The sequence below is a fragment of the Drosophila subpulchrella genome, chromosome X (assembly GCF_014743375.2).
Source record: "Drosophila subpulchrella strain 33 F10 #4 breed RU33 chromosome X, RU_Dsub_v1.1 Primary Assembly, whole genome shotgun sequence".
Lineage (NCBI taxonomy): Eukaryota > Metazoa > Arthropoda > Insecta > Diptera > Drosophilidae > Drosophila > Drosophila subpulchrella.
This window is the reverse complement of record NC_050613.1, coordinates 24,259,491-24,286,029: the sequence shown is the minus strand read 5'-3', so window position 1 is coordinate 24,286,029 and position 26,539 is coordinate 24,259,491. Positions and strand designations below refer to the sequence as shown.

Below are 26,539 nucleotides of genomic sequence, written 5' to 3'. Positions count from 1 at the left end.
CGAGTCGCATTTACTATTTGGGTTTATAAGAAACCCATTCATATTTTTTTGCCAAAATAATTGCTGTTATTATAATCAAATTAAAGTTAACAACCGATTTTTACCACATTTCCTTGTCTGCTTACTTTTTGAATGAGAAAGCGGTAGTATAATATGCTTGATAATAGAGCTTAAGATAAAGATGTTTCCATAAAGATAGATATAAAACTGGAGAAAGAGGGCCAGATCGGATGGCCTTATCGCCAATGTTTATCACAAAAAATGAAAATGGCCGGGACGAGGCTGAGGCCAAAAAAAGGCGAATGCCACAGGGTCAGTGGAGCAGGCTTTTTCATTTTGGCCAAAACCACCTTATTAGCGATCTCATCATCAATACACGCACTTGCACCTCTCTCTTTCTCCCGCATATCCTATACATATCTGTCGTTCTCTGTCTGCCGGGGTGCGTGAGTTGAATGTCAACGATCAGCGATCATTGTCAGTCGCATAAAGATTGCATGAAATGCTGTAAATTCTAGGAAAACATTTGCTTATGCAACTGGCACAAGGAAAACAGCCGCATCAGCAGGAGCAGCAGCAGAAAAACGCAGTACTATCAGCCATATTGCTAACAAAACTATCTGCAACATCAGCAATATTAGTGAATTCTAGCTGCTGTACCAATATAAGGGTTTTCTATTAAATAATTTTAAGATTCTATACAATTGTTCTTAGCAAAAATATAAAGATTGAACCGAAAGGAACACCCTGCAACAGCAACAAGTGCTGATGTTGCTGCTGCAGCAGCAAATGCAACATCATGAGTGGGTGCTACCCTAAATCTGGGATTCTACAGTTTTTTAAAAAAACCTTGAACAAATAAACGTATAGAACATGGCTAACGTCAAACTAAAGTCTTGAAACAGAAATAGCTGCTGATGTTGCTGCTGCAGTAGCCACTGGACCAACGACAACTTAAGCGATTTGTAGCCCTGAAAACGGTTTTTGATTTAACATTGTAATCTTAGCCCAATATCCTGCCCCATGTTGAACTTAAACCAATATTGCTAATGCCAAACTAACGCCTTGCAATGGCAACAGCTGCTAATGTTGCTGCTGCAGTAGCCACTGGACCAACGACAACTTGAGCGATTTGTAGCCCTGAAAAGGACTTTTAATTTAACATTTTTATATAACCCCAATATCCTGCCCCATGTTGAACTTAAACCAATATTGCTAATGCCAAACTAACGCCTTGCAACAGCAACAGCTGCTGATGTTGCAAGATGACCGCCCTTGGAGGAGCAGTGAAAGCCAGTTTGAGCCACGTTTTATTGGCCACTTTTGGACACTGTCCTTGCGCGCCTGTCTGACGTCAGCACGTAGGCAGTTGAAGAGGCGACACGGCGACAACAACGACAACACACGTCTGCAACATGTTGCCGCTGCGCCTTAAATGGCCCGGAGCAACTTCACCAGCATCGCCAACATCACGCACTGTGTGCACAATGACAAAAAATGCATCTGATTTTTTGTCTTTTATTAATTTATTTTAAGTGATTCACGGCAGCAACTGAAATCGAAAACTGCTAAACGACGAAACGAAAATGAAAACGAACCTTGGAAGTCCCAAAAATGTCAACTGATTGATTTGAATTGCATTGCATTGCAGAGAAACTGGCGATCCAAAAAAGAAAACCCGCCAAAGAGCACCCAATTGGAGTTTCACCTTATTCAGGTATTTAGTAAGCCATCGATAAGAAACTTGGTGTGCAAATATATTATTATTTAAAATATAAGTTGACGAAATATAGAGTGCATAGCTTAAAAGTTACCAAAGATATTTTCAATTTGTTTTAGCTGTGTACTATATCATCTTCGAATTCCGATTATAAAACGAAAAAACCATTTGAACATGAATGAAGTTACTTTATTTGAACTATGTATAAATGTACTGTATATATGTAATATGCATATATTAATGGTGTGGAATTTGTTGTGGAATATTCGCAATGAACACTAAGAACTAATCAGTGCTAAATACAACTTAGTAAAATCATATCATATCAAATATGGTGACGCGGATGATAACCGCTAGCTGTCTGTACTATTTCTCTACATACTATATGCTATATATGCTATATATTGGCGATGTATACGATAGTTCGATGTTCGATGATATCAATATGAAAGCAACAATTCATCAAATGTGTGCAAAAAATTCAATTAAAAAAATATGGTATATGGTATGTGGTATGTGGTATGGAGTATGTGGTATGCGGTATGATAAATGTATGTTTATATGTATATATATGGAATATCTGGCTGATTTACAATTATGCTCCCTATATGCGTAGCAGGCTCAGTTTAATAATGAATAATTCAAATTAAAATCACATCAAATTCGCTGAATGGAAGAGATTAAATGGCCAAGACGAGTGAGACAAGTCTATCGAAAACGCCCATCCCCGATCCTCTCTCTCTCTAAATACGATTAAACCTATAGCAATTTACGATCTAAAGTTGTATGCATATACGGCTAGAATAAAAAAAAAGACAAATTCAAAAGCGAGAGAGATGGAGAGATGGGCGATGGTTATATGCTACCTAAAATCAACAATATACATATCCTAAATGGGAGCGCTACGATTTTGGCACAGCTTACACTCGAATGTTTGAGGGATGGCGTGGCGTGGCTTGAATCGAATCAGGAATCAGGGTAAGCCTAATACTAGTAGGTGTCTTGGGTCAAGATTCTCTTGTAAACTAACACTAAAACTAACTAACTAGCTAGCTAATACATATGATGTACGGTATTCTATTGGGTAAGTGCGTACAAATACGAATTGGAAGAGCGGAAAGGAAGCTACAATTGCAATTGTGGTTTGCTGTTGTTTAGGGTTCGAGCAGCTTGAACGCTATTACAATATATCTATAAAAAAAATATATCATAGTAAACGAGGATTGCACACACACTGAGATTATGTAGGAAGTAACTTATCAACGAATGGAAGAGAATGATCAAGGTGAGGGTTTTCCTTGTGCTTTCAAGGGGCTTCGGTGGGTGGGTGATTGGTTGGTTCTTCTGGGGAAGGGAATTCCCTTAATCTGTAACGCCCAGGTGCACCAGCTGCTGCATGGTCCGCTGCAGATAGGTGGGATCCGGAAACATATTGAACTGCGTCTTGTGATCCACACTGTTCCAGATAACCACATCCTCGCGTCCGGTGGTCACCGATCGTCCGATCGAGAACAGCAGCCGACGGTCGAAGGCGATCTTGAGGAAGCGCAGCACCTTTCGTCCCAACGGGCAATCCGGCAGATAGCAGATCCGTGGGAATCCCACGGCGAAGAAGGCACGACCAGGATGCGGATGCTCCTCCGTCTGCAGGCCCGATGCAATGCTTTAAGGAAATAGTGTTCATCAATACCTATTCAAAACTTAAACAGATTCACACTTACTCGTAGACAATCTGTATGGTGTTTTGTCCCTCGTGTCCTGGCAGATTCTTGCTGATAATGCTCCAGGACATGCTGCCTATGGGTTGATTGCCCACCTTCTCACCGTAAACGATTCCGCATACAGGGCACTCGATGAAGAGGTTCTAAGGAACAAAGAGTTATACGAATGATAGTGCTGTTTGCTCTTTCTGATTGAGGGAATCTCTCTTTCTTACCTTGTTCATTTCATTCTGCTGGGCAATAATCATTCCGTTGAGGCACTGCAAATGCATCAGGTGCTGGCAGCGACTCAGCGAGATGGCCGGATTCTGAGCGGAGTGCACCAGCTCCTCCATGCACATGGGACAGGGCTGGGCATTGGGCCACAGCGGTGGCTCCACCACCTTGACAAATCGCGATATCATATCGCTGGCCGGGTCCACGCCCACAATCGAACCGGCGATTGATTGCTGCTGTTGCTGCTGCGCCTGCTGCTGCTGTTGCATCTGCAGCTGTTGCTGCTGTTGTTGCTGCTGCTGTTGCTGTCGCGGATGCAGTGGCAATGGTGGCGGCACCGGAGCCCTTTCACCCAGCGACGATGGCGGCAGCGAGGGTACGAAAACCTCATCGCTCCCAAGTGAACAGTCCAGCAGATCATTAACCGAAATGGCGAAATTCCTGCTGCGCAGGCTCTCCTTGCTCTCGTGGCTGAGGTAAGTGGACACGGTGTCCACGCTGGGTCTCCTCCGATGCGATTTCACGCTGTTCGTATCCGTGTCCGAGGCCCGCGTCCTCGATCTCGAGCGATGCGAGCCCATCCGGCTGCTCCTTTGCGATTGCAGCGATCCCTCGGAGCAGCGACTGTGATGGCTGTTCATCGAGGCGGTCAGCATGTTCTTGGCGTGCGAGAAGTGGGCATGCGATAGGTGATTGGCGTGGTGCAGGGAGGCTGACGAGGAGGACGAACTGGCACTGGCCGCCGTGGCCATGTTCGTGTGCTTGGTGCTGCTGCTGAAGATGTTCAGGTTGTTGAGTATCTGCCGCAGATTTGTGGTGGAGATCTCGCTGTGCTTTTTAGGCGGCTTCCTCGGCGCCGTCTGATGATGGATCTGATGGTGCTGCATCTGATGTTGCTGCTGCTGCTGGTGATGGAGTTGTTGATGCTGCTGTTGCTGATGCTGCTGCTGCTGGTGCTGCTGCTGATGCTGCTGCTGCTGATGCTGCTGTTGTTGCTGCTGCTGTTGCTGCACTTGATGGCTGGTGGGCAGTGGATGTTGCTGCCTTGTCATGGGCACTCTGTGCAGGCTCTTGGTGTCGCCCAGTTTGGGCAGAGTGTTGTACTGGCTGTTCCCGCTGGCGGAACTCGACTTGAGTTGATTGGCTTGCTGTGGCGTCAGCTTAACTAAGGGATACGGCGCCTGCTGAGTTCGCCGGATGCTGCGCATGGGCCCGCTGGGCTGGCGCAGCTGGGTGAGATTGCAAAAGTTGATGGTGTACGGCAGGCCGATGTGGGTGTTGCACAAGTCCAAGGTTTGTTCGCCCTGCGGGGAAGTAGAAAAATTAGATTTCGAAAATGTGGTTGATATATGTATACATTGTACATATATTATACATATGTGATAAGAACTTTTGCAGTTCACTTTAAACTGCAGCCAGCGAAAAATTATATATAAGTTGTATTGGTACATTTTTTTTATCATCTTTGAATGATCCTATACCTTACAAACTAGACTGCATGAATTCTTGAGCATCCCCATTTCTTATCTGTTTTGGGATTTGGAAGGCAATCTTTATAGATTATCATTAGACCTTTGAACCTTTAGACCTCAAAAAATAATAGTTCTTAAACTTTAAGCACTCGCGAATACTTGAGCATCATCATTCTTAAACTGTATTATAATTTGGAAAGCAATCTTCATGGATTATCTATAGTAAATCTTCCTTTAAACTCTCGCAAATTCTTGAGCTTCTCAAATTCCAATTAGACTGGAAGTTAAAGGACTTTCAAAGTCCAGAACTCACCCTGGCCCAGGCGTCCTCGATGATGCACTGGACGTGCATGTTGTAGGGCCGCCAGTCGTTGTTGCTGTCGGCACTGCCGCCCGACCACTCCCACTTGGTGCCCTTGCCCGCCGGCGAGCTGGGGGCGTAGAACATCCGGCGCACGCCGATGGTGAGGAGTCCGGACCCCGCCGATTCCGCCTCCGATTCCTGGGTCATGGTGCGCACGTTGACGTAGTACTGCTCCAGGCTGGGATCGGCGTCGCTCAACATGACGCGGGTGAGTTTCTTGGCGTGGGCCCGTTCCAAATGCTGGGAGACAGCCGGCGAATAGGGCAACCACTTGCCGCCCCGCGACTCAAACTCCCAGACGCAGACGGCGTGGGCGTGGTTCACGGGCGGACCGCCGGATCCCGAGGTGGACAGGGCCATGGACCCGCAACTGGAGGCGGCGGATCCTCCACCGGTGACGATGGATCCGGTTCCGGATCCCGCACTTCCGGCGCTGCTGGCCATCGCTGGAATTTGTCCGTTATCCCTGCTGTGAGCCCATTTCCAATTCCAATCCCATTTCCATTGCCAACTCCTCCTGCTCTCTCTTTCTGGCGCTCGCTCTCCGTCTCACTCGCTCGCGAAGATGGGCACAAAATAAACAAAGAAATTAAAAATGGTGGCCTGCTGCCTGCGATTGCTAGCCCCGATATTCCTCGGCTTTCATTTTCCCGGAGTTTTCCCTTCTGGTTTTCTAGTCACTCGGTGTACGTGTTTGGTGGGGCTCAAGAACTCGCGTTTAACGGTTAACACGGTTTTTAAAGCATTTAGCGCAAGCGCATGCGAGAAATCTTTTTTTGGGCAGCGAGTTGGAGAGAGACAACAGCGGAAAATCGCTAAAAATAGCCAGGTAAAAATACCGCACGGCAAATACAGCCACCAGTTGAGATTGGTAGATTCAGGGCTGGCTTAACTGGTTTCTAGCTTGATCTAGCTACTTTTTATCGAATGGCGTTATTCCTTAAATTTTGAGTGCCTTTTATATAAAAAAACAAGCCATAATCAAAGACATAGCTGACAATAAAAGGGGTTTTAAACATTATTTAACATACAAATTAAAAAATACTGTACCAAATACAACAACCTGTTGTACGTCTATAAGTGCACGGCGTCCATTTAAAACGGATTTTCATATAAATCTACATCTAAATTATAAATAAGTGCAGTCTTAACTTATTAATTAATTTGTATTTTGTATTGCCATTTCTTCGTTTGGAATAATACTAAATTTTCTTGAAGTCAAAGATGTTAAATATAAAATTTTAATGCTTGAATGTAGTCTTGCTCTTTTGTAAATCAAATGGTACAAATGTAACAATTCAAATAAAAATAGTATACATGGGAAATACATCGCAGTGCATGGTAACCTTGTTAAAAAAAGTCGTATGTATTTGTTGCTTTAGTTATTTGTTTATATTTGCAAATGGATAAGGTCTGCAAAAATGTAATGGTTTATTTTTTAGCTAGTTTCTATCTCCGATTGATTTGATTCGATTACCAACACTGGCGGTTTCTCAATATCTGGTATTTTTCCCACTAATTTCTGGTATTTTTCGAGATTAGGTCGTCGATTCCACTCGGCCACGCCAAATCGACTCGATTTCTAACACTGGAACTGCCATTTCCTTTCTTTTCCGTTCCACGTTTCCGGTGAGTGCATGTGCCTAGCGAGCTGCTCTCGAGTTTTGTACTTAAAAACCTCTTTTTATTTTACTTGCAGCGAGTATTTCGATACGTTCGTGGTCGTGTTAATCCCAGGTAAAAGCCAGAAGTCCAGGATTCCGCGGAAACTTGCGTGGCCAGCGAAATAGTGTGCAAAACCTTATTTTTTTTATATGTAATTTTTTTTACTGTGGGCCAAAAGGCCAGAATTAAATGTGATACTTGAAAAACAAAGTGTAAACAACACATGGAGTGGATCAAACACCCTGCCAATCTTTTTTTCTCGTGAAATAAGGCAAATTCAAACTAATTTGAACAAAAAACGTGCGTTGCGGCATGTTTTTGTGCATGTGTGAGGTGGAGTTTGTGTGTGTGTGTGATTTGTAAAAAAAAGTGTTGATAAAGAAAAAGCTAAAAACTACTTAAACTAAAGTAAATGAATTGAAATCATTGAAACACTGTAGTTCTAGTTGAAATATCTGCAGAATTACTTGTTGTTTACACTCGATTTATCACACGCACACACAAGGTTTTTTTTTTTCTTGATTTTTGTTTGCACGTGTTTTGCTGGCCGGTTTCAATTTTCCGTGTTTTCCAACAATTCTCGAGTTTATAACTAACGATATACTTAAATCTCTTTTAGCTAATTAAGCATCTGCTTATTCCGGTAGTAACCTTTAAACCGCTTGAAAATGGTTGTTAAGAAGGTAAGTGATGGCCTGCAAGTATTAATTTTATTAAATAATCAATGAAATTTTAATTACAGCCCAGGCCAAAGAAGAAGCCAGTGACCAAGAAGGTGGCTCCAGCACCTCTGGCTGTCAAGAAGCCCGTGGTCAAGAAGGTTGTCAACCAGCTGTTCGAGAAGCGTCCCAAGAACTTTGGAATCGGTGAGTGATTATATCTATAGTATATCATAAATCAACAGATTATTTCAAGGGTTTCCCATTAGTTTTGAAGTTATAGGGCCTTCTCTAAAGCTTGATATCTAAAAATCTAATCAAAATAACAAATCTTGTGTATATTAATGTAACCATATTAATATTAAGTAGGCTAAGTCAGAACTCCTTCCATATTGTAATTCTTCATTTTCGTAAATACTCTTGAATACCCATAGTTTTTATTATAACCCCAACTTAAACCATCTTGTAATCCCCTTGTTCCCTTCACTTTTCAGGCCAGAACGTGCAGCCCAAGCGCGATCTGTCCCGCTTCGTCCGTTGGCCCAAATACATCCGGGTCCAGCGCCAGAAGGCTGTGCTCCAGAAGCGCCTGAAGGTCCCCCCACCAATTCACCAGTTCAGCCAGACTCTGGACAAGACCACCGCCGTGAAGCTGTTCAAGCTGCTGGAGAAGTACCGCCCCGAGTCGCCGCTGGCCAAGAAGCAGCGCTTGAAGAAGATCGCTGAGGCCAAGGCCAAGGGCAAGGATGTGGAGCCCAAGAAGAAGCCCAGCTACGTGTCCGCTGGTACCAACACGGTCACCAAGCTCATTGAGCAGAAGAAGGCCCAGCTGGTGGTCATTGCCCACGATGTTGATCCTTTGGAGGTGAGTTTTTTTTTGGTAGTTCTAGTACTCAGATTAGGTTTGCACTGGTTTTTGCTTTTTGTTGCAATGATGTTAAACTGAATTTCTTCAACTGAAGGCCTCCCGCTCTCTTTTGAGAGGAGGGAAGCTGCCATGTGGAGATTTGACGCCTGATTCTTTAATTCCTTTATAAAATGTACTTATCTCTTAGTTGGTTGCAAAGCTAAGGGTGGGCTAATAAGCTTAATTAAGCACAATTGCCTTGTAAACAGTTAGGTTTTAAGGCAAAACCTTATATTTCATCTTATTTTATACCTAAAGTTCATAGTTTATTAATGTGAAGGTGTATTTTTTTCTCAGAAATCATTGGTAGGCCTGTCAAACCACGCTTAGTTTAGACTCTGTGAACTCTTTGTTGTACTTTTGCATAGCTTGATCAACCTTAAAAGCAGCTTAAGCTTGTAACCAACCAATAGATTATGCTACATACTTTATAGCCAAGGGATTAAGGGCAACATGACGAAATCAAAGAAGAAACCAGGCCCCGACCACGTGGTCTTGCAAGACACCAACTAATGCGTACACCATATTTTTTTCAAATGTTTTCCAGCTTGTGCTCTTCCTGCCCGCCCTCTGCCGCAAGATGGGCGTGCCCTACTGCATTGTGAAGGGCAAGGCTCGTCTGGGTCGCCTGGTGCGTCGCAAGACCTGCACCACCCTCGCCCTGACCACCGTCGACAACAACGACAAGGCCAACTTCGGCAAGGTCCTGGAGGCCGTCAAGACCAACTTCAACGAGCGCCACGAGGAGATCCGTCGCCACTGGGGCGGTGGCATCCTCGGCTCCAAGAGTCTGGCCCGCATCTCCAAGCTGGAGCGCGCCAAGGCCCGCGAGCTGGCCCAGAAGCAGGGTTGATTCAATCTGAAGCCGATCCGATGGTGGAGACTTTTAAGTACACATGATGGATGAAATGATTTGGGCCATGAGCGCCCACTGAGTTTGATAACAAATAAACATTTAAGTGTACAATTTTTTTTGTTTTTTTTTTATCGAAGTGTATGTGAGAGTGCTTGGACGAGCCGATGTCACATCGGCGTTCAATAAATCTAAGTTGTATCCCCATGTCGCACTTTGTTTTCCGCCCAGAACACTCCAAGTTGGATTTCAAATTGGCTGGGAAAATCAAAATTGTGCTTGGAAGACGAGATGTATTCTGGATGATTTTTGGAGCTCATATGATCGGAATACTGATGAGGATATCGCCGAAGTTTGGTTTTCGTCCCTGAAAGGCTTTAAGCAATGTGCGATTGTTTATTACATCGTTTTCTTGATGGCTACAAATATATGTACTATCCAAATATGATGAGTTGTCTCGTCCTCAGTACTGTATAAATATGGAGGTGGATCATAAGTTAAGCACTTGCAATTTCGGTATTCTGGTATAGTATTTATTAGGATTTCGGGTTTTATTGTTATTTAATAATATTATTTTGGTATTTAAAATACTAAAATTTATCGATCTGTAACGAGAAAAATGAAACTGTTGATCAGACCTGGCAGCACCACGGACTACAATCATTAATCGGCGATATATTTTATAATTTGTAATATTCTTTAAAACTAGTTACAACAAATGTCGCGGCGATGGCGGAACGGTGGAATTTTGAACCCTGGACCAATTTAGAATGAAAATATCTATCGATCTAGATAGTTTGCAAACATATCCGACTTCTAGAAATCTATTTAAAAAATCGGGTCCCCACAATTTTTTTTTATTGCTCCCCTCACAGAGGTTGTACCAATATGCACGGTTAACCTGGTTATTGGGCGTTTATTTAAGCTTCTTGTCAGAAAGTATCGTATTTTTGAGAAATTCGCTTAACAGTGAATGCACCTCGAATTTTCCCCATACAAAAAAGGGGGGCAATTTTAAATTGCACAGGGCTCCACTCTCCATGTTGTACCAACATGCACGGTATATTGGCAGATTGGGGATCGCCTAAAGCAAGTTCAGTGAAAACTCGAGAAAATCGCTTTACAGTGGGGGAAGATAAATTATTAAAAGTGCCGCCAGATTAAAATTTGAACCAGAAAGTTCCAAGACATGAACCATTATTCAGGACACTAACCATGTGGGAAAAAATTATGTTTCGACGCTATTTCTATTTTCAAATAATTTGATTTTCAATTTTTCCGTATTTCCAATGGCTCCCAGAATGGGAACCCAAAACTAGACTTCTAAATTCCATACCCTTCGTAATTGGATCCCGATTTCGAAGTGGCATACCTCTATGAGTTTGTGGTTGAATTCTCTAATAATATACATTCAATTACTTTGGTTATACGAGGGTCAAAATGTTAACCCATTTTCATGTCCGATTTTTCCGTATTTCCAAAGGCTCTCAGAATAGGAACCAAAATCTTCACTTCTAGATCCCATAACTTGGGTTATTGGATCTCGATTTTGATGTGGGATACCTCTATGAGTTTGTAATTAAATTCCTTACAAATCTACATTCAATTATTTCTTTTATAAGAGGGTCAAAATTTTAAACCATTTTGATGTTCGATTTTTCCGTATTTCCAAAGACTTTCAAAATAGGAACCAAAAACTTCACTCCTAGATCCTATCATTTGGGTAATTGCATCTCGATTTTTATGTGGGATACCTCTTTGAATTTGTGGTTGAATTCTCTAATAATCTACATTCAAATAATTCTTTTATGCGAGGTTAAAAATTTTAACCCATTTTCATGTTCGATTTTGTTTAAATGTTTATATTTACAAAACAAAATATACCTTCAATCGAAAAGTAACTACCGCAGAGATACCATTCATGAAGCTCACTTATTTGAATAAATTAAGTGGAATTCAGTACAACGAAACCCTTCGCTTAGAGATTTAATTCCTTGAGCGCAAAGTTCAGTACCACCGGCAACATACCGGCATCTTCCAGATCCAGGATCTGCTGCCGGAGGTTATCCACCGGATGGGAATGTATCATCTGCAAAAAGATGTTACTAACATAAAATCCATTTAAGTAAAAGCCACTTAAACCAACCTTTTTGATCTTTTGCCGCTGCTCGGAGCTCTGTCAGAAACCAAGCGGTGCGGCAGTCATGTGGGGTCGATGGACAACGACGCAGTGCTCGGCGAACTGCAGCAGATTGAGGGCGTGTACCACCGGACAGCCCTGCAGGCGTAGCAGCGTCTTGTGCAGCACCACCTCCTGCCCGAAGGAGAGCGTCTCCACGGCGTTCTTCGGGGGATTGCAGAGCACATAGTCCCAGGACATGCATTGCGCTGCCAGATCATCTTTAGGATGTCAACCTGATTGCAATGCAATTACAACGAGATTGACATCCTGAAGATGATCTGGCAGCTCAATGCAAGACCTGGGACTCCTGAAGAACGTCGTGGAGTCGCGCTCCTTCGCGCAGGAGGACTTGCTGCACAGGACGCTGCAACGCCTGCAGGGCTTTCCGGTGGCACATGCCCCAAATCTGCTGCAGTTCGCCGAACACCGCGTCGTTGTCCATCGACCTCATATGGCCGTCGCACTGTTTACTTTCTGCCAGAGCTCCGAGCAGCGGCATAATATCAAAAAGGTTTGTTCAAGTGGCTTTTACTTAAATGGATTTTGCTGTTAGTAACATCTTCTTGCAGATGATACATTCCCATCCGGTGTAAATAACATCTTGCAGATGATACTTCTCCAGGTTCGACTTGTAGCCCAGAGCCTTCAGCTCGTGCACACACACTTGATGCTGATGAATTGGCGTTGGTTGATCGTGTTGGCGAAAGAGTTGCTGCCATCGTTCAGCTTGGAGTAGCACTCGTACATTTGCAGCTGTGTGGAGCTGTTTACCGAGCTAATGGAAGAGGGTATAATAATTTATTATTCCGGTTGACTATCTCAAACAAATCCTTACCCTCCCTTGAAGATCAGAGCCACAAGGAACTTGACCGCCTCCGCCTTTGGCCAACTTCAGAGTATGTAGAAGGCTCTGTTCACATTCTCGCTGGCATCCTGGCTGCTTGTTCCGTCCGCACCATTTGCCTGCTCCGGCCAGTTCTGCTCCTCCATAAAAGTGTCCTCCAGAATGGTACTGTCAGCCGTCGGCTCCATGGTCAGTGAAAGCCACTTCTGCAACAGAGGGTACTGAATGGTGGCCAAGCAGAGGTCGTGCAGCTTGACGAGAGCGTTGATGTCTACTTTGCTGGACTTCAGCATCAGCTCGTGGTGGTACAGGGCGTGAATCAGCTAGGTGGGATTCTCAACCTGTCGCAGTAGCTTTTCGTCGGTCATGCCGTAGAAGTAAAGCAGGTGCCGGGTCTTCTGAATGGGACACGCCGCTTGACCTTAGAAATAAATCTGTTCTCGAGTCTTCGGATCGGTAAGCAGATGGCCCTTCTTCTTCACGAACTTCAAGCACTCCACCTAGTCTGCTCCGTCCCGAGCATAGTTGGATACAAAGTACAGTATCAGGAATGCCTTGTTGGGGTTGTTCACTTTCTCGACCAACCGAAGAATCGACTGAAGGAACGCATTATTCGTAGGAAGACGACTCCACGACTTCGATTCATTTTTCGACTTGTACTCCGATATCGAATTCTTCACTGCCGACATGCAGAAGTCTGGGAACTATCCTTGGCTCCCTTCAAGGTCGTGTACATCTGAATCAGTGGGAACCAGCTCTGGCAGTTATCCACGCTCAGTTCGCTGTCTGAATTTGAACAAAAGAAAGTGGTAAGCGGGAATTTCAAACATTTTACAATATCTGATCAGTGTACCGAGGATATCCTTGAGGGGTTGCTCTACGATAGGCTTAAAAGGCAGACGGTAGCGAGATATCTTTGGCATGACGCCGTTTTCCCTCTGTGATTTGAGCCACCGAGTTATCATCTTGTGCCGCAGGAAGTGCAAAATGTTCCTCCAGATCTCCATCTCATTGGGCGCCTCCGCATCGTAGTACATTAGGATGTCAATCACACACATGTATGTACAACTCGTAGAAATAAATATTGATCTAAATGATAAGTAATTGCTTAAATACCAGAATGGTAAAACATTACCGCAGTGAACTTACTTCTTCGATGAAGTGTTTCAATTTGAAGACGAATAGCTTTACGTTTTTGAGTTAATTTATGTACGGCTGACACATATCTCGCATTTCTTGGGCGCTGCTCAGCATTACCAGTTCCTCGTCGCCAAAGGTGTCTCCCTTGACCTGGAAGCGCAACTCCTGGGCACTCAGAATGCTCAATATCTGGGTTATGAGAATCTTCTGGTAGTCAAAGCCAAAGTCCTTGCTCATGCGTTCCAATAGCTGCACGTCGAGCTGCCTATTGTGGAACTCCTTCTTGAGCAGGTCCTCCACGTTGTCCATGTCCGCGTTGAACTTGTCCTTGATCCTGGGATCCTGCGAATACATCGGAAATTATAGTAAAGACTTATTATACAAACTTTTCATCCACTTACTTGACGCATATCAATTGCACATTATCCAAATCTTTGATTTGGTCGTGGTACATGGCGTATAACGTTAGGAAGTTGAGCTTTTGCAGATCTGTCTTCACCTCAGTGGAGGGCTTTTCCAGCAGAGCCAGTGCCTCGCTGTCCACCACCAGCATGGTGAAAAGTTCCATAAAGTTGGCCTCCTTGCTTCCCATTGCCTTGCGGAATATGAAGTCCTCGTTGATGATTCGGCAGTTTTGCTTCTGGTAGTCCAGAAGGTTCTGCAACATTATGTACCAAATGTTGTGTTCCTTGGCCTTCGTCTGGTGTTCCAATGACAGAAAGAAGTCCTGCATAAGAAATATAAGGGATAGGCATCAAATCCAGACCGAAATCTATTAGTATTGGACTTACCCTGGTTCTGTGCCTTGGCGTTTTCGATTTGCTGGACCAGCAGCTCAAGTGTCAGGTTGAAAAACTCAACGAAGCCAATGACATGGAATGCCAGGGCACAGCTGACCCGATTCGTTGGCAACCGCTGGTCAGGATCCTCTCAATGGCCTCGTCCAGGAGGCAATGAAGCCTTTGCGGCGGTACGGTTGAGCTCCCTGGCAGCCAGATAATAGAAGTTGACCGCGCACTTTGACTGGCGTACAAGCCAAGCCTGTACAGTGTGACCGCGTGCGAAAAGCCATGATGAAAAGACTTGCATTTCTCCAAAACTGTCAGTTTGAATTGCCTGTAATTAACTTGGAAATTAGCTAAAATGATGCCCCTTCGAATGACATACCGTGCAAGTTGGCACAACCTCTATGAGAGTTGTTTGAATTAATTAAAGTTGGCATAGAAAATAATTATATTTTGATGGTTGATGTCACGGGTGCATACGATTTATCGCTGGCCTGGACAGTGTGACCGCGTGCGAAAAGCCATAGTTGAAAAGACTTGAATTTCTCGAAAACTGTGGGTTTGAATTGCCTTTAATTAACTCAGAAATTAGCTAAAATAATGCCCCTTCGAATGCGATACCGTGCAAGTTGGCACAACCTCTGTGAAAGTTGTATAAAGTTATAGAAAGTTAGAAATTGTCATGGCTCAGCTATTTACATTGTGGTTCATGTCTTAGTATCCAATGGTTCAGTTTCTGGATTAAACGGCCTTTTATTAACCTTTTTAACACCCCCAACTGTAAAGCAATTTTCTCAAAATCTGTGGGTTTGATTTTGATAAAATTTTCACAGAACACTCCTTAGACTATCCCCTATCTACCCATATACCGTGCATGTTGGCACAAACTCTAGGAGTGGAGCCGTAGGTAATTTCATTTTTGCACCCCTTTTTTGTATGGGGAAAATCCGAGGTTGCGTCACTGTTAGGCGATTTTCTCGAAAACTGTGGGTTCGATTTTAATAAAACTTTCAGACAAAGAGCTTGAATTAACTCTCAATAGCTTAGCATATCGTGCATATTGGCACAGCCTCTGTGAGGGGAGCCGTTAACAAAATTGTGGGGACACGATTTTTCAAATGCTTTTTTAAACATTAATTGGTCTCGGATGTGTCCCAAGCCAACCTAGATCGATAGATCTTTTTTTTCTAAACAATAAGGCATTTTAAAATTTTTTGATTTGGTCCCCAAATAGCGATAAAATATAAAAATAAAAAGGGCCCCAATGTTCCAAATTCCACCATTCCACTTTCGTTGCTAACAGGCTATTTGGGATTCCCTCTTTATTTAATTTAATTTAAAAATACTAAAAACCAGTTATCGATCTCCAAAAAAATAATGAAATGGAGCCTTGAGGATTGGCGCCAAATTCAAACGTTAATTTTTATATTTTATTTAAAAACCAATAAAAACAAGGGCCTACATCTAGGGGTGATTATATTTTTGAGCGTTCCGTCTTGATCCCCAACTTGCTGCTCTGGATGGCCTCGTTCAGGATGCTGAGCACCATATCCACGCGCTCTACGGTGGCGTTCTCGCCCATCAAACCGATCCGAAAGACGTGCTCCACGGTGGGTCCCAGTCCGCCGCTGATCTCCACGCTGTACCTAATGGCATTCGACGTTTTAAATTAATATAATATTTAAAATTATAAGAAATATTATATTACTCACTTGCGCATGGCGTATTCGGCCACCTTTTTCCAGTCCACGCCGAAGGGTACTTTGATCGTGTTCACCGTGGACAAGCGCTCCTCCTCCCGCTGGACAAACATCTCCAGGCCCAGCTCCTCGATGCCCAACTGCAGCCGCTTGGAGCACTCCTGATGCCGCCGGACCACCGCCCTCAAGCCCACGGCACAAAAGTGGGCCAGTGCCTCGCGTAGACCGTACAGCAAAGTGGATGAAATGGTGTGATGATAGATCCTTGGGGTGCCGTAGCAACCCCAGTACTGGCCAATCAGCAGGATATCGAAGTAGTACACCTTCGGCTTGGTCTTCCTCTTCCGGATGCGGGTTAGAGCGCGTTTGCTGAACGAAATGGGCGTGATGCCGGCGGGACCACCGAGGGATTTCTGGGAACCGGTGTATGCCACATCCACCTTCCACTCGTCCATTAGGAACTCGGTGCCACCCAGAGAGGCCACCGTGTCCACCACAAGGAAGCAATCGTATTTCCGGCACAGCTCACCCAATTCGCGAATATTCTGCTGGTAAATCCCTGTCGAGGAATCGCCCTGGGCGATGAAGAAGACCCGAGGTCGATGGGCCTCGAAGGCAAATGTGATCTCCTCTAGGCTGAGGGCCCTGCCGAAACTCGCCTCCACGTAGTGCACTTCGGCTCCGTAGCGCCGGGCCATGTCGCCGGCACGATGGCCCCAAACACCCGTGATGCCCATGAGCACAACGTCGCCATCCTCGATCAGGTTGCACAGGGAGGCCTCCATGCCCGAGTGGCCAGCTCCACTGATGCACATGGTGGCGTCGTTCAGGGTCTGGAAGATGTACTTGATGCCCTCCTTCACCTCGTCCATGATCTGGGGATCGGAAGAGATGTTAAACCCATGTAAGTCCCAACGAATATTGGTTTCGAAAGGTGCTATATGTATGATCAGCTCTTTACATCCCGCTTCTGAATTTAACCCATTCCCATTTCAAAAATAGAATATTCCGCTTGCTAGACTTATACTATACCACGTATAGTACTTATAGGAGATGGGGTGGTTTCAGTTTCAGTCGATTGGTAGTCCACAGATCTCTGACCCATCTCAGTAATTGTATCTCAATGTTTCATTCAGTAGCGATAAGGTAAATAGAATAAAATAATCTGGGTACAGTGGGGCAAATGATTGCAAGGTCCAAGCGAAAGTTGAAACATGATGGTTATATGTTATTTATAAATTTCGGTGGATAGATAAGATAGATAGAAAATTGTAATATATCAAGATATTTGTAGATAGTAGTGAGTTAGTTCAAAGGATTTTTGTTAAGGACCTGATATCCAAAAGTAATGATAATTATATGGATCTATCTTATATAATAAAGATTGATATATATTTATATTGATATAATATTTAGATAGTTCAAGGGATTATTCATTTTTAGGGGTTCTTGTTGATACTTAAAAGTAACAAGATGATAACTATAGTGATATGGCATCTCTTATCTTGAACATCCTATCAGTACCCACCTGCAGGCACTCGGGATGCATGTGGCCCAGAACCGGATTGCTCATGGCCTCCAGGACGCGATGGGAGCAGTTTGAGGGTCCCGGACCCATCAGCGTCTTGCTGGGCACATATAGCGGTCGCTTGAGGACGAGCGGTGGTGGTACCTCCATATTCCCGGGGTTCGGTTCTTTGTTTTCTGTTTACGTAACCAGATCTCTGTGTTTATGGGCCCTCTTATCGCCTAATCCGATGGAACAGGTGGACTTCGTCTGGCGGGGGGTTGCTATTTCAGCTATGTGTGTTTGTTTTTGTCTGGTGTTATATGGAGGCGGCGGTCCTCCTCGCTGGCTGGCCAAGATCTGACTGAAACGCTTGCCGGGCTGCTGGCAACTTTATAGCGCTCGGGTCGCGGCTTATCGCCGGAATATTGCCGATGAACGCACTTGAACAAGCGGTAAATGATGCGCTCTCCCGCCTATCAGGCATCAAAATCGGGAGCAACTGCGTCGTTGGCGGCACCGGAAAAATTATATTACAAATTAATAACAAAACCGAAATGTAAACAAATGTTTTTATATTTAAACGGAAGTGGTCTGGACGGAAACTTCCTTTGGTATTTTTTTTTCCTATCCTTCTGAGGTTTTATTTGTTTTCTTCGAAACTCAGACTTTAATTCATTATTCGTATTATGAAAAATACCCTTCAGTTTTCAGTGTATTCTTGCTGATTCTGTCGATGGCCTTCAGAAGGTTTGCGGTCCAGGTCCATTTCATTGTGAAATACAAATTCAGCAAGAAAAACCTTGAAATTTTTTGCGTATACTCTATTTTTTACCCTTTTTATACTGGAAGAATCTGCTCAGAGCGGAGATTGCGATCTTCGAGTGTTTCTCTCAAATTCTCAGATTGCTGATAGTCGGATTGGTTTGTGGCTAATCTTGATAAGAGGCCTCCCCGCCAATTTTTACAGTACTGATTCGATTCCGTCACGGAAATATAGTAGCCAATAATTATTAGTATTCCCAAAAATATTTATTACCATTTTATTGGGGGTGAAATCGGGCAACTAAAAATAAAACAAAACAAAAAACTAAGCTTGGAGAGAGTGATAAGTAGTAAAACTAGCAGGTCTTGATTTTGAAACCATCCATCAAGATTAAAGGTTGTATTAATTAATAAATTAGGTTGAGATATATTAAAATCTGTGTTTTTAAAAAAAACAAATGATTGAAATTTGTATTGCTAAATACAACCAATATTATTGACTTTTCTAGATGATACAAACCTTAAGGAAATATAAGAAGTGTTATTTTTGAATTTGAATTAACGCTGTTGTGGTTGGTGACACCGCTTGTAGATACCACAATAGTACTGAAAAATACCAAAATAGTTACGAGGGCCGCGCAAAAATTAGCGGGGACATCCAAATGCCGGTTTAGAAAGACCGTATATTTGGTATTTTTGACCCAGTGGGCTGACCAGTGTCAAAAACAAAACAAAACAAAAACCCCAAAATAATTGATGTATTTCCATATTTTTGATACGACCTTAAGTGTAGTTATATATTTAAGTCGGGGTAAATTCTAGTAATATTCACTTGCTGAGATAGGCAGTATGGAAATCGAGAACGACCAGTCCTATCAGGACTTTTTCGACAAGTTGCGCAGGTGAGTCAGGATTGGAATTGTAATTTACTATATCTAACTATCCCTAACTAATCTCCAGTGACTCAGGACCCCGAAATCTGCGCCAGATCTTCGAGGACGACGACCGTCCCTTGGAGAACGAATCCTCCAGCTTGCGCTATCAGCCGGGCATCTCCAAGAAGCCGCAGGGCGGCAAAAAGCCGGGGATCACCAGAAGCAGCCCCTTGGACTCGGGAGACCCTCCAACGGCCACCTGGAATACGGTGATCGCCAAGGTGGTGCATGCCTATCAAGACGCCGCCAACCTGGGTCGCGTGGGCCTGGCCCTGTCGATTCTGGGCGAGATGGAGGCCGCCAAGCTGATTGTCTACAAGAGCAAGAACCAGGTGCTAACCACCCTGCAGTTGAAGCCCCACGGCGGCCAGGTCATCCTGCGGCAGTCCTATTTGCAGTTCTACGATGAGCATAAACGCTGCTGGAGCCTGCGGTTCGACAAGCAACCGGATGAGCATGAATTCGTGCGATTCATGGTGAAGAACAAACTGCCAGTGGAACACTTTCCCAACGAGGATTCCTCCCTCGGCTCTGCAACCCATTCCACTGAGGAGTTGTCCAAGAAATCCACGAGTTTCAAAGCTAAGGATATGCCGGTCAGTCCTCCACAGCCGCAACCACGCTCACGCGTTGGGATTCCAAGTGTGGGGAAGCTGGAGGATGAGGCAGAAGCAGAACAGGAGCCAATAACCCCTTCCAGCGAGGATGTGATAGTCACGCCACTGCCGCGACCCATAGGTTCATCAAATACTCACAGAAAGCCCAGTTCCAACTCTCTGGCTGTGGCCACCGCTGGACAATCAAGCGACTCGCCGCTGGCTGTGAAAACATTGGACAAATACCTGGACGAACAGCGGGCCTCGGGTCTGATGATGGAGCACAAGATGGATGCCATACTGCAGGCAATGAATCGTATGGGCAAGGCCGGTGCACCCGTTGAGCCGGAAACCAGAGATCCGCTGCTCGAACGCGACAGCGAGGATGAGATGCTGGAGCTGGAACAGAAGCTGCTCAACTTCAAGCGGGAGAATCGTGCCCTGACGCGGAACCTCAAGGCACGCGAACAGGCCCTGGAGGATCTGCGCTGCTCCGCCTGCGCTCTGTGCGAGGAGCTGCTGGTCCAGAACAGCGATCTCAAGGAGCAGAATGCCCAGCTATTGGCCAGCAAAGCTCATCCCGGCTCGGCTTCTGCCTGTCACAATTGCGAGCAGTCTTCCAAGCAAATAGCCAAAATGCAGCGGCACATTGCCGCCCTGCAGGAGGCCCTGCGGATCTTTCAGAAATCAGGGGACGCCAGCTCGGGTCGTTTATAGTAGCTATATATATATATGTTTTGTATGATTACCCAAGAATGTATTAAATTGCTTGTCAGGATTCGTGACATATCCGCAAATGAAAGCCAGACACTACCAATAGCCTTCAATAAAAGCCTTTGGAACTGAGACTTTGACCCTATGTAACGCTAATTTTTCCAGAGCATATAGGGAAAGTTTATCATAAGCGGAACTTAAAGTACAATACTAAATGAGCCATATAGGAGGCATAAACCATGAAGAATACTGATAATAGACCCCCTCCTCTATAAAAACTGCGCAACGAGCGACTTCCTCTTGTACAAACTAATTTGTTGTATTTGCAGCAGTTCATGCTGAAACTTAAGGGCTAGGACAAGTCTAGGGTTTAGTATTTTGCTTTACGTAATCCGGGGAAGAGTTTGTCGGGAAGTTTTGGGGCCTGGAACTGGAGGCAGTCTCTGTGGAAGAAGGGCGGAGGAGCAGGCGAGAGCTCCTCCCCCCGTTTTTTTACGGCTAAACGGAAATCGAACTAGTTTACGGAGCTTTGAGTGCTTTGGGAGGCAGCTGTGTGTCCTGATCCTGATCCGATCCAGACTCGATCTCGCACTGATCCCTTCAGTAGGTGCTGCTGTCGCTGAGGCTGCTCAGGTAGCTGCTGCCGGCGGTCGGGGCACCGGAGCCGCCGGCGCGATGGCGCTTCCGCTTCACCTTGGTCTTCTTGCGGCGCAGCATGGCCGTGTCCGTGGACTTGCGCTTGTATTTGCCCTGCCGCTTCTTCTTGCGCCCGTACTCATCCGATTCGCTGGTGCTGGACTCCTCATTGTCGCTGGAATCCGATTCGGAAGCGGATGAATCGCTGGAGGAGTCATCATCATCATCGCTAGACGATTCCGAACTGGAAGATGACGATGAGGATGACGAAGATTCCGAGCTAGAGGTCGAGGAGGAACGGCGTCTCTTGGACTTTTTGCTGGTGCTGCCGCTGCTGGGTCGTTTGCCCGTTTTGGTTTTTTGGGTCTTGGCCAGCTGCTGGTCGCTGCTGCTGGACTTTTTGTGCTTGCGGCTCTTCTTGTTCTTGCTGTGCTTCTTGTGCCGCAGGGACTTCTTGTCCTTGTCCTTGTCCCTTTCCTTGATCGTGGTGTCTTTGTGGCTGCGTTTGGAGGTGCTTCGCTTCTTGTCCTTCTTCTTCTTTTTGCGCTGTCGCTCCCGCTCCTTCAGCTTGTCCCGCGACTGCTTGTCCTTGCTGCGGGGCGCCTCCTTGGTGGCCTCCAGTGGCGGAGGCGGTGCCTCAGCGCCGCCCTTCAGCTCCTGGGCCCTCAGCTCGGTGAGCGGCGTGAGGTAGTCCAGCTCCGAGTCCGAGCTGGTGCTCTCCACATCCAGCAGGATCTCCTTGTTGGGATCCACCTGGAATCGGTGTTGGGGGTTAGGATATAATGGAGAAACATGCGGTTTTTGTGGGGCGAATTTACCTTGAGAAAATTGCGGCATTGGTAGGTCAGGTGACCGGCGTAGCCGCACTTCTTGCAGGCGGCCCGCAAAGTGTCCTTGTTGGCACTCGCCAGCGGGAAATTCATGGCCGCGCTTACCGGCAATCCTTGCTGGCTTATCCACAGTCTATTTCGCCTGGCGCAGCATTAATTAATTTATCCACAACAACTAAAAAAAAGAACTCGCGATTTTAGTGCGACCTTGCGTGCCTTTTTTAAACTTACCACGGCCAGCTAGTCGAGTTAGGCACCCCCCCCCCCCAGCTAGCCAAGTTATGCACCCCGCTGTATAGCTGTATTGTGTAATCGGAACTAGTTCCGATATATCCTTAGCAAAAAAAGCTGCTTGCGATGGGGCAACACTTTTATGGCCATGCAATCTGGCTTAGTTTTTAGTTGTTTACCAAATTGCAAGCCCCACGGATGCCCCGCGCATGAAAGGCCACAAAAAAAAAACGCCTCGAAGACTCGCGTACGTTAAACAGTAGTCAGTTACATCCAGCCAACACAACTCGCGGTTTTGATCAGTGTGCAGCCAGCCGGTTTGTTTACGCTTTTTTTTGCAAGTGCTTTTGAGTGTCGAGACACAGGTCAACAAGTCCTGCGGCAGGGATTACAGGTCCAGTCACGACTGGCCAAAGGACCCCCCGATTTCAGCAGCCATGGCCCAAACAGAGGCCAAGACCACGTGCACGCGGCGCCGCCGCCAGTTTTTGTCTAATGGCCAAAATCGGCAGCAGCAACAACAATATTAGCGGTTTCCTTAAAAAAACCAAATAGTGCTTTTAAACATTCCCAATTGTGTATTTAAATCGGCTTGGATCGCGTATCGTTAAGCGGGGAGTGAGGCATTGACTGAACAGATCAAGCGATAGTGACTTAACTGCGGCATTATCCTTGTGATCCTTGTACATGGGCAACAGTTGTCAGATCCTTTAAAGTTAAAGGCCAAGCATCAGGTGAGTGCTCGCTTAAAGTGGCCAAAATGCAGTTTGATTCAAGCTGTTAATGATTTGTTTCTTATTCCAAAACATATGACACTGACAAATAATATTATTTATTAATTAGATTTAAATTATGAGCTCTTTTTTGTACATAGACAAACTCCAACAGTTGGAAAAAAATCGAAATGTTAAATTAAAACTCACTCCAGCCAAGAGGAAACACAAAGGATTTGTAAGTTAATTAAATTAAATGCAATTGTCGGCATTCGAGTGCCGCATTCCATTCGGTGTGACCGCTTTATTGTCCGCCAGTGTGACCAATGCACAATGCAATGCATTCTTGGCCCACGAAACCAAACCTCAGCATATTAATTACAAACAAATTAAATTTTTTGTTTCGCCCGCTGCCCACTCCTTAATTAAAGACGCCAAAGAGTAACGGTAATAACCGACAACGGGAACGACGACCGACGGGGGTTTTCGGTATTCGGTATTGTTGTTCTTGTACAACTATGAATGGTGGCCGTTGTTGCACTTGTTGTTGCTGGCGTAATTGTGCCAGACATCGTCGCTCATTCTCGCTAACACTCAGACCGCACACTGAAACAAGAGTCATTCATCAAAATAAAACTTTAAAAGGAGGAGGAAGTTTTCTATTATTCTTCGCACAAGGGGTGAAGTGTGACCATGCCTGCAGAAAAGTGGTATAATTCGGTCATATTATTAGGAATCTTTAACTTACTCTTTGAGTTCAAAAGCTCAGGCTGAAAGGGTATATTATGCTTATTATAAAACCAGTTCTCATGTAAATTAGTTTATTTTCAATATTATGAAAATAGAAAATCTACAAATGTTCAAAGTATCAGAGTTTCTCTTTTGTGGCATTGCTCTTTTGATCTTGCATTTTTCCGAGTGCACCCACAGTGCCACCTTGGACCACCACCCCCTAAAACCGCCCGCACACGCCGCCTCTCGCCCCGCCCCTTGGCCACATTTTCTTCTGGGTCCTTGCCTGCTTTTGTTGGCAGGAAAAAATAATAAAAGCAAGGGGGCTGAAGGCAAGGGGGCCAGATGAAAACTGTGTCGCTTTCGCCTGCGTGCGGTGACTGCAAAACTGTTGCCCAAAACAAATGACTAGAAACATGGTTGTACCCCTCTTAACGGCGCCGTCTTCCCCATTGCTGATTTATGCCAACGGCAAAATTATGAAAAATTGTTGCAGCTAAATTTAAAAGAAATCTGAAAGTAAACACAACCGAGAAACGCACACGAGAGAAGAGGAAAATAAATAAATTCGATAATTTCTCCATAAATTTTGGACTCGCAGCATTTTCGGCGTCAACAGCGGACATCGGCCTTGGTTGTTAGTTGTCGTTGTGGTAGTGGCAGTGGCAGTGCCACTGGCACACCCATTCCACCCATTCCGCCCCCTGCTTTGTAGCAATTAACATGTGCAAATTTCTGGCCACATAAATTTCCGTAAACTGTTTGTTGCTCCCAGCGCCAAATCTCTGCGGCTGTCGGGAGAACCCATAAATTTGGGGTCGCGATGGATGGGGAGTGTCCAGGAGAACAAGATCTACAGATATAGATGCTAAATCTTTGGAGCCTGGAGGCAAGATAAGGGCAGAGAACTTGGCTTTCGAGATCAATCTGTAAAACATGGATGATTAGAGCTTGGACTTGACCTTGAATTCTTTGTTCGAAAGGAACACATAAATCAAAATGTTTTATTCGAAATTTATTCAACGTTTTCTGTACCAAAATTCAAGCCAAGGTCAACGTCAAAAATATTAAGCCAAGGGCAGTGTGACCGCTATATTGTACACATGCAGTGTGACCGCTTTAATATACATATGCAGTGTGACCAAAGCATATTGTACATCGAATGCATGTGAAGCACAAACGGTAAATCTATATCGCCATCCTAATAAAATTACCTATCCCCAACGAAAGGCCTCAGGCACAAATCGAAAGCGAAAAGTACAAGATGGACAGAGGAAAATCAGGCAATTCAAACCGGATGAAGAACTGAAAGATCAAAGCCGAATAAAGTCAAAGGGAGTGTAATCTCTGCTGGCGGTTGCCATTACTTGAGTGAATGACCCTCCGGCGGTTTGACATCATTAATGGTATATAGTATATAGTAATATATGTGCCCATATATATGTATATATGGAATATCGTGTCATTCAGTGGCACTCGAAACTCTCAAGCTGCATTCAAAATTTAAGTGCGCATTTAAATACATGACTGCGGTTTTCGCTTTGCCACCAAAACTTGGCGCCCCGAAAAGACCAAGATGTGGATGGATGAATGGATGGATGTGTATGGACGATGGAGTGTGAGTGTGCGAAGGGGATGGCTCTTCTTCGGTGGATAGAGAAGGGAAGAGTTCAAAGGAAAGAGACGGAACTAGAGCAGCTGAGCGTGCACCGCAGAGTCAAAGACGGAGCTCAAAGTGGCTTACGCTTGACTGATTTAATGCATGTCAAAATGTCAAAATATATGCATGCACAAAGAAAACCGTTACATGAATCCCTTTAGCCTCCCAGCCACGCCCACTTTCACCCCGCCCGCCCCCCTGTTTTTCGGTCACAGATTCTCGGACTCGGAAGTCCCTTTGCCATAGTCAAAACAATTATAAATGATAAATGTCAAACTGAAATGGACGGTGGCCAAAGGAGGGAGTTGACAGATGCTACACGCTGAGAAAATATACATATAAATGGGAAGTGGGCTTAAATAGAATATGTTATATGAAAGGTTACAATAGAAAGGTTGATAATATAAAGTTTTGATAAATTGATAGTTTTCATAAGAGAATCGTTAGAAAAGGTTAAAATACCTGCACGTTGAACGGTCACTCAAAAATACTCAATAACAGGCATGGTCACATTGCGTTTTCCGAAAAGATCAATTTGTAGAAACACCAATATTGAAAGTAGATTTCAAATTTATTCTTTGTGTATTAAAGGGCAAAGGAGCGACAGGGACAGCGACAGCTTGCAACATTTAAATATGCAAACTTGCAAACAAACACACAGATATCTCACACACATTTAACTTAATTTGGCGCAGCTCATTAATAAAACACAAGCAGGCAAACAAACAAACATGCACATACACCGAATCCTAGGCAGAGAGCCATTAAAACTTTAAAGCGTTGTCGCTGGGCGAAAGCGGTAGAAAGTGGGCGGATCTCGAGGGGGTGTGGGGTTGGTTGGTTGGCTGACATAATTTATGCAAAATATAAACCGAGCGACAGGCAAAAACAACTTATTAAAAAATACGTACAACAAACGAGCGACAGCTATAAATAACCTGGCCAAGTAAAAGCCATGAGAGAAAGGGGGGGCGGCCGGCGAAATGCGGGGG

General features: G+C 44.7%; 6 protein-coding genes and 1 pseudogene across 6 annotated transcripts in view; 3 read left to right on the top strand and 4 right to left on the bottom strand.

Annotated features, from left to right (window-relative positions):
• Positions 1-1,887: 1,887 nt before the first annotated feature.
• Positions 1,888-5,937, bottom strand: LOC119557155 (protein deltex). Its single transcript, XM_037869752.1, has 4 exons — positions 5,443-5,937; positions 3,657-4,961; positions 3,442-3,584; positions 1,888-3,383 (listed from the first exon to the last, which is right to left on the bottom strand). The coding sequence occupies exons 1-4, from the start codon at positions 5,935-5,937 to the stop codon at positions 3,083-3,085; spliced, it is 2,244 nt and encodes a 747-aa protein (XP_037725680.1). The 3' UTR covers positions 1,888-3,082.
• A 1,165-nt stretch (positions 5,938-7,102) lies between these two features.
• On the top strand, positions 7,103-9,692 carry LOC119556742 (60S ribosomal protein L7a). The gene is made up of 6 exons (XM_037869153.1): positions 7,103-7,122; positions 7,193-7,230; positions 7,778-7,841; positions 7,901-8,024; positions 8,312-8,682; positions 9,272-9,692. The coding sequence occupies exons 3-6, from the start codon at positions 7,827-7,829 to the stop codon at positions 9,575-9,577; spliced, it is 816 nt and encodes a 271-aa protein (XP_037725081.1). The 5' UTR covers positions 7,103-7,122; positions 7,193-7,230; positions 7,778-7,826; the 3' UTR covers positions 9,578-9,692.
• Positions 9,693-11,418: 1,726 nt separating this feature from the next.
• LOC119556743 lies at positions 11,419-14,286 on the bottom strand (annotated as a pseudogene).
• Positions 14,287-15,936: 1,650 nt separating this feature from the next.
• On the bottom strand, positions 15,937-18,102 carry LOC119557722 (serine--pyruvate aminotransferase, mitochondrial). The gene is made up of 3 exons (XM_037870603.1): positions 17,757-18,102; positions 16,241-17,103; positions 15,937-16,174 (listed from the first exon to the last, which is right to left on the bottom strand). The coding sequence occupies exons 1-3, from the start codon at positions 17,904-17,906 to the stop codon at positions 16,003-16,005; spliced, it is 1,185 nt and encodes a 394-aa protein (XP_037726531.1). The 5' UTR covers positions 17,907-18,102; the 3' UTR covers positions 15,937-16,002.
• A 1,110-nt stretch (positions 18,103-19,212) lies between these two features.
• On the top strand, positions 19,213-20,877 carry LOC119557974. Its single transcript, XM_037871041.1, has 2 exons — positions 19,213-19,402; positions 19,461-20,877. The coding sequence occupies exons 1-2, from the start codon at positions 19,350-19,352 to the stop codon at positions 20,746-20,748; spliced, it is 1,341 nt and encodes a 446-aa protein (XP_037726969.1). The 5' UTR covers positions 19,213-19,349; the 3' UTR covers positions 20,749-20,877.
• Positions 20,878-21,039: 162 nt separating this feature from the next.
• LOC119557986 (protein SREK1IP1) lies at positions 21,040-22,427 on the bottom strand. The gene is made up of 2 exons (XM_037871077.1): positions 22,200-22,427; positions 21,040-22,134 (listed from the first exon to the last, which is right to left on the bottom strand). The coding sequence occupies exons 1-2, from the start codon at positions 22,302-22,304 to the stop codon at positions 21,346-21,348; spliced, it is 894 nt and encodes a 297-aa protein (XP_037727005.1). The 5' UTR covers positions 22,305-22,427; the 3' UTR covers positions 21,040-21,345.
• A 200-nt stretch (positions 22,428-22,627) lies between these two features.
• The window catches only part of LOC119557543, a 57,926-nt gene continuing 54,014 nt past the window's right edge, over positions 22,628-26,539 (top strand). Inside the window, exon 1 of the mRNA XM_037870316.1 lies at positions 22,628-23,176. The gene's annotated coding sequence lies outside the window, so the exon portion shown is untranslated. The remainder of the gene's footprint in view (positions 23,177-26,539) is intronic.